General features: G+C 40.5%; 1 protein-coding gene across 1 annotated transcript in view; it reads right to left on the bottom strand.

Annotated features, from left to right (window-relative positions):
- Positions 1-429: 429 nt before the first annotated feature.
- Positions 430-7,147, bottom strand: part of itga11b (integrin, alpha 11b) — a gene marked incomplete at its 5' end in the record, with an annotated part of 17,178 nt that continues 10,460 nt past the window's right edge. Inside the window, 3 exons of the mRNA XM_079684541.1 lie at positions 430-1,739; positions 6,068-6,181; positions 6,666-6,761. Of these exons, the coding sequence (XP_079540667.1) occupies positions 1,659-1,739; positions 6,068-6,181; positions 6,666-6,761 (291 nt within the window). The 3' untranslated portion in view covers positions 430-1,658. The remainder of the gene's footprint in view (positions 1,740-6,067; positions 6,182-6,665; positions 6,762-7,147) is intronic.

The raw sequence follows: 7,147 nt of genomic DNA, 5'->3' as shown, positions 1-7,147 counted from the left end.
CAATGAAATTATTAGGTGTGTGAGCGAACGAGAGAGAGAGTGAGTCAGAGAAAGAGAGAGAGAGTTTCTATAGAGAAGTCAACAGACTCGCCCGCATTACTCATGATTTGAAATGTTTTTTATTGTGAAAAAAAACTGTTCACTGTTTTTTTAGTTGTTTTACTGAAACAGCAACGAGGAGAGAGAATGAGTTTGATCCGGACAGAAAGTTATTATCTTAAAATCAGCTTTTAGTTCATGTTTTATTAAATGTTCTGCTGGTGGCATAATCCTTTTCTTCTGAAAACTGCACCATGTGGCCCTCAGTGTGTGTGTGTGTGTGTGTGTGTGTGTGTGTGTGTGTGTGTGTGTGTGTGTGTGTGTGTGTGTGTGTGTGTGTGTGTGTGTGTGTGTTTGTGTGTCATACAAAATAATGACTCAAACTCAAAAGAAGGTTTATTTGTAATTTAATATCCAACAACTTATCTGTTGCCTTTGTTTAAATGTTAGTTGCAGGTTTCTCCTCTATATCTTAGCTCCAAACTAATGTTGTTTCAATCATAATAAAGCTGGTACTTGTCTGACATGTTATGTTTAAATATGCTAATGAGGCGTTATGTAGTGCTTACCTTTGTTGAATTTAGGAGAAATCTGCAGACACAAGCAGACAAAGTTGGTAAAAAAAATCCTGAATGTGATTTTGGATGTTTCCGTTCCACTAGTCTGACGGAAAACATCCAAAAGAATAACTAGAGAATAAAAAAACATGTTGTTTTGTGACGGAAAGGAGTTACGTTTAGGGTCAAAAACACTAAACTCACAACTTAAAGTGAAAGTCAGTCGTTATCTGAACCAAATCTGCAGGAAATAAACAAGTCAGACATAAAAAAGACTTTTAAATTAATTAAAAAACATCTGGAAATGAAGCCGTCATAATATCGTAGTATTTTATAGTCTCTATTCAAATATTAACACGACATCAGTACAAAATCTATGCAGAAACAACAACAACGATAATGCCACCATCCTTTTTAACTCACACATATTTACACGCAAAAATTCAAGTTTGACTTTATACAACAAAAGTGCCTCAGATATAAATGTGGAAATAATAAACATGTGTTTGTAAGATGCATTTACAATGTCCATTAGTGTGAAATAAAAAAAACAGCCATCTTAGGTAGTCTTGTGTTTTCTCTTTTACATTTTGTATTCATTTTCCTCACTATTTATTACTTTTTAGTGGAAAATACTGCAGGTTTTTATATTTAGTTTAATCTTCTGCTTTCAGAACCCACTTTAAATCACAGGTAGAGTCTCGTGATGCCTTCAGGGGATCATTTTCATACATATGGCAGCTGCCTTTACAAACGATGTCTAGAAGTCCATCTGTTTACCTGCTGTGCAAAGGATTGTGGGTCAGAAAAGCATGCCGGATGATGCAGTATAACATCCTGGTATTTTGGCACACTGTGTATGACAAACTCTGTATTTGGACACACTAAACCTTTTCTAAGAAACTAAATAGTGTCCGAATGTAGTCCAACACCTCTGAGGACTCACACCAGGAAGCTACGTCTCCAAACAGTGGACTTTGTGTCTCTGCAGCTCACAGTTTGACCTCTCAGAAGCACAACGTGTTTTAAATATGTGACTTTATGAGTTGAAGAACTGTGACATCACAGCTCCTCTGCTGCCTTCCCATTGGTCGACGGCTGCTCCTCCTCTTCCTGTCTCCGGCGTCTGTTGAAGAAGCCGAGCTGAGAGGAAAACAGAAGAAGTTAAACATCAAACTGCATGAAGGACAACATTACACTTATAGACTGCAGGTCTTTTGTTTACACTTAAATGATTTCCAACATGAGTAATAAATGTCAGTCTTTATTATTAAGATAAAATAAGATTGACCTTTATTAATCCCTGTGGGGAAATTCAGAAGTTTAAACAGCAACAGGGTGAGAATGAAAAACAGGACAGATTCACACAGATTAGAGATTAATAAATTAAAGATACAATTCAAATGATATACAGTTAAGTAACTTTAAAAAATAAGAAATGAATTAAAATGAACATAGATACATATTTGGGTCATATATCCATATTAAATATATTGACATGTATGAGTGCCGGTAAAAAGATATTGTGAAAACAGTGTATTATGTGAAGTACAGTACTTTATGTCTTACATTGCTGACCCCTTATTGTGTTTGTCTGCACAATTAAATAAAACAAGAGACAAAAAAGGAAGGAAGTTGTGGAGGTAATTCAAACTCCTCACGAAAAGCATAATAAGCAAATAGTAGCCTAATTAACACTTTTGGTGTTTGTTTCTAACACAAATTGATACTTGGTTGGTATTATGCTTCTATATTAATCTAAAACTCTCATTAATTGTCTTTAATTTAATATATATTGCAGCTGGGAATAATTGTGAGCTGAAGGGGAGGGTAGCCACTCAGTTTATTTTGATATGAACAGCGCCCCCCTAAAGAGGTCCTTACTCGCCTTAAAAATATGGTTTTATTTGGTTTATTTGAAGTAGCTGTGGTGGTAACTGGAGCCTCAGCCACCCAGTTAAGTAATGCAAAATGTATTTGTATCTAAGGTCGCGTTCACACCAGCCGTGTTTAGTCCGGTTGTATCGAACCCTGGTGCGTTTAGCCGCTTGATGCGGATCGTTTGGGTCGGTGTGAACACAGTCAGAGACCTCTGAAGTGAACTAAACAACCGGACTCTGGTCCGCTTAAAACAGGTGGTCTCTGACCGCTTGCTAGTGAACTCTGGAGCGGTTCATCGCTGGTGTGAACGCAGTCCGCACCAAAACATAGGAAGCGTAGTATTTACGAGTCACAAGAACGCGGATATCTTCAAAATCGTTAGCGAAAGAGTAAAGCAGAATGAAGTGTTGAACAGTGTCGTGTAAAGTAAAAATACTCCATCAACTACATAAAAGTGGCAGCTCCCCCGATATTAAAGATACAACTATGTGTAATCTAGGCTGTGGTTAACATACAGTAGCCTATAGGGTCATACACATAAGCTAGGCTATATTTAAAAAAAAAAAGATCAGTTAGATGAGTTTCTTCCCGTTACATGGATATAAAACATTCATAGTCTATTAAATGAACATGCCCTCAGACACAGTATCCTGCAAGATGTTGCAGGAGGCATGGGAGCCTGCCTGCAGGCAGCAGTCTCAGGACACCTCCACTCTCAGGACAGGAAGTGCACGCTAAGAATTCCAAAATAAAATCGCCACTATCAGTACAGCACCACTTTCCAAACAGGAAATGCATGCAAATACAAAATAAAATCGTATCGTGACACTTATTATATATACATACATATGTATATATATATATATACATACATATGTATATATATATATATTTATAAAATGGACAAGTCAAATCAAGCAATCTGATTGGTTCTTAGCCGTGATATACTGAGCGTATACCACGGGTAGAATTGTAAGTTACTTTTCACAACAAGTCAGTATCCCTCCGCGTCTGAGAAAAACAGTATACCGTTGGGCTGAAAAGCAAACTGCCTGGATACTGGAACAAGAAAGCAGCGGAGAAGTAACGGGGCAGAAGCCCTCCTTTTTGACGCAGCGGTCCAGACATAGACATCAAACGGCAAAACATATTCAGTGTGCAGTTCCTTTGGCATTAGGGCAGGGATATCTAGATACTTTCCAAGCTTTAACATAATGAATTGTGCTACTTTTAAAGCAAGCAACGATGTTTTCAAATCTGTAATCAAAGAGGTCCGCAAAAACGCTATCGACCAATCAGATTGCTTGATTTGACTTGTCAGTTTTATAAATATATTTAAATTTCTTCCCTTACGAAACAAACGTACAAAGCATAAAATGGAAACATTTAAGATTAACTTCGACCTCCGGGGGGGTCTTACTATAGTATTGAGGAGTGGATTGAGCAGTTCCTATCTCCAGAAAAAAAAAAGCACCTAAACTACGACATGCAGAGCTACGTGAAGAGCAGGTAGACCAACTGGAAGAGTACCAACATTCAAAAGCTTTCTGATGCGGGTCTTGAAACAAAGCAGAGAAATGATGACCGTTAGTGGCCACAGGTGCGAAAGCTCTCTCCAGAGCTACTGTAAGCCCAATCTCGGGGACCGGAGAAAGTGGAGCAATATTCTTTCCACGCCAAGCAACAGCCTAGAACAACCTCAACCTATACAAGTGACCACGTAAGCCATGCTACTGATGCTGGACAGGTTTTCAGTGGATGCACAATAAACAGCAACATACACAATAATGTAAATAAACAGCCAAATAATGGATCAACGCTCTCTATCTAATACTGTATGTTCGCTAGCTGTTAGTGTTGTTGCATAGCAACCACCTTGCACTATGTTTTGTGCAGAAGGCAACGGAGGGACTATTTTATTTTGAACATCATTATTTACTAATAAAAACTATTTAAATTAGAATGTGTATTTTTCTTTCATATTGCCACACTTGGTAACCGTTTTATAAAAGCAATAGCTCACTTCAGGCCGTGATATATGCTCATTATATCACAGCTAAGGGGTTTGAACCACGCCCCTTAGCTGTGATATAATGAGCATATATCACGGCCTGTCGTGAGCTATTGCTTAATTATATATATATACGGACACCTTGTATTGTAGTTACTATCAGTACAGCCGCAGCGCCACTTTCCGAACAGGAAAAGCACGCTAATACAACAAAAAATCACACTGACACTTATTATCTATATATATATACATATATATATATATATATATATATATATATATATATATATATATATATATATATATATATATATTTATATAAATAAATACGACATCTTGTATTTTAGTTACACCCGCTAGACAACAGTGGAGGGTTCGAGAAACAACAGTGTTTGCAGGGTGCACCGCGGCGGAGGTGGGGAGGTTCCAGCTGGGAACCTCCCCACCTCCGCGGGACCCGTGGAACCCCTGAGTCAGACGGTGCGTCTTGGTCACGCTTCATATCGGCCGGCCCGGGAAGGAAGAGACACGCAGAGTGGGGGAAGTCCCCCACCCCAAAGCAGCACACATAGGCCTATACTAGGCCGGGCCGGCGCGGAGGCCCTCCGACAGTGGGTCGCGTTTGCCATTCGGTCAGTGAGAGGAGAGGAGAGAAATGCAACAAAAATTGTCAAAATCCGTTAATATATGGATGAGTGGGGGGGGCTGGACACAGGCCGTGGGGGGACACCCGAGACGGGGCAGTGTCCCGGTAGAAACCGGGTGAAATAGCCAAAAATAAATAAAATAATAAAACCGGGGAAAAGTGAAAAAAAGCGTCCAAAAATAGGCCCTCGTGAGGCGGGCAGAGTCCCCTGTCAACTCCCGTTACATTCCTCCATGGTGTCATTTGAGTGAAAAATGGCTAAGCCAGCTTTTACGAGAACCAGGCTGGGGGGGTCAAAGTGCATGGGGAGCGGACTCATCGCCTCCGTGATGAGTCTCCATTGTGATTTGAAAACTTCCATCAAACGAGTCTTTCGTGGGGCGGGGAAAAAACGTGTTCGTCAGAATCGTCACTTCCTGTCCTGAGAGTGGAGCCTGCACCGGAACAGTCCTGAGAGTGCAGGCCTGCAGGCCGACCCCTCTCGCAGGAGGGCGCCGGTACCGGGGTCTCTTGGGCTTAACAGGTTAAGCGATTTAAAAACAAACAATAAAATCTTTAAATGAACTCTAAAATGGACAGGAAGCCAGTGGAGGGGAGCCAGATTAGGTGTGATGTGCTCATGCTTGCGTATTGCTGTAAGCAGCCGAGCCGCAGCGTTTTGTACCAGCTGCAGGCGTGCCAGCAAGGTCTTGTTTAGGCCGGCATAAAGGGCATTACAGTAATCTGGACGCGTAAAACAAAGGTATGAATTACACGCTCAAAGTAGTCCGTTTGATTAAATTAAGCAATGTGACAAACCGTCGTCTGGTGCGCACCAGAGAAGCGGACTACAGGTGTGAATGCGACCTTAGTATCGATAGTCCCCACTTCCCACATGAAGTTGTATGGACCTCACGTTGGTGCATATACAGGAACATGTGTATGTGTGTGCACCTTCCACAGTCCCAGCACCAGGAGTCCCAGCAGCAGCAGCCCCCCCACTGAGCTGCCCACCACGATCCACACGGAGACAATGTGATCCTCGTCCTTCCTCAGCTCCACAATGATCTACACACACACACACACACACACACACACACACACACACACACACACACACACACACACACACACACACACACACACACATAACACTGCTTTATATTTTGTTACTGTATTGCTATTGCAACATGTAATGTTTTGGAGTGCTATTTTATATCTTTTTGAGATGTTTACGTTTTGGATTGTTTATTTATAGTCTTTTAATTTCTCTATTGTACAGTGCCATTTCTTTTTATGCTGCTGCAATGCAAACACTTTGGGATCAATAAAGTACTTCTTATCTTATCTTAGTGCACCTATCATTACTGTAATAATAAAGCTTGACAGCAGGGGGCAGCAGAGGCTCAAAACTACTATCTGCTGCTATCAATACTAATATATCAAAGTGAAAAGGGAGACCTTTGACAGGCAGTCTGAGCTGTCATTTGGAGTTATAAATACACAGATCTCAGCACTCTAATATATATATATGAATCCCAGGAGTGTGTACCTGTCGGAGCGGTCTCTCCTCCTGCAGGAACATCGGGCTGGAAGCTTCCAGCTGGACGGAGGCGGACGTCAAAACCTCCAGAGACCGGAAGCTCACCTGCAATCAAATAAACCAGAGGTGGGAAGTAACAAAGTACATTTACTCATGTACTTAACTACAATGTTGTATTTACATATTAAGCTATTGTTTACTTCTACTCCACTACAGTTCAGAGGTACATGGTGTACTTCTACTCCACTACATGTATTTAATATCTTTAGTTACTTCACAGATGTGGATGAATGATGTGAAATCTAATCAAGTGTTAAATCAGACTTTAGTTCCACCTGGAGTAAATCCACCAGCTACCCTGCAGTATACAAAGTCATTCAGACTAGCTGCACCTTTAGCAGCTTTGAGAACACTTTCATGATCAATCATTATAAAACATATCATATATATTATTCTGAAATGGACCAATCTGCACAATGACTACTTTTACT

Source organism: Notothenia rossii, assembly GCF_949606895.1.
Source record: "Notothenia rossii genome assembly, chromosome: 5".
Lineage (NCBI taxonomy): Eukaryota > Metazoa > Chordata > Actinopteri > Perciformes > Nototheniidae > Notothenia > Notothenia rossii.
The sequence above is the reverse complement of the archived record's forward strand: the minus strand, read 5'-3'. Positions and strand labels throughout refer to the sequence as shown.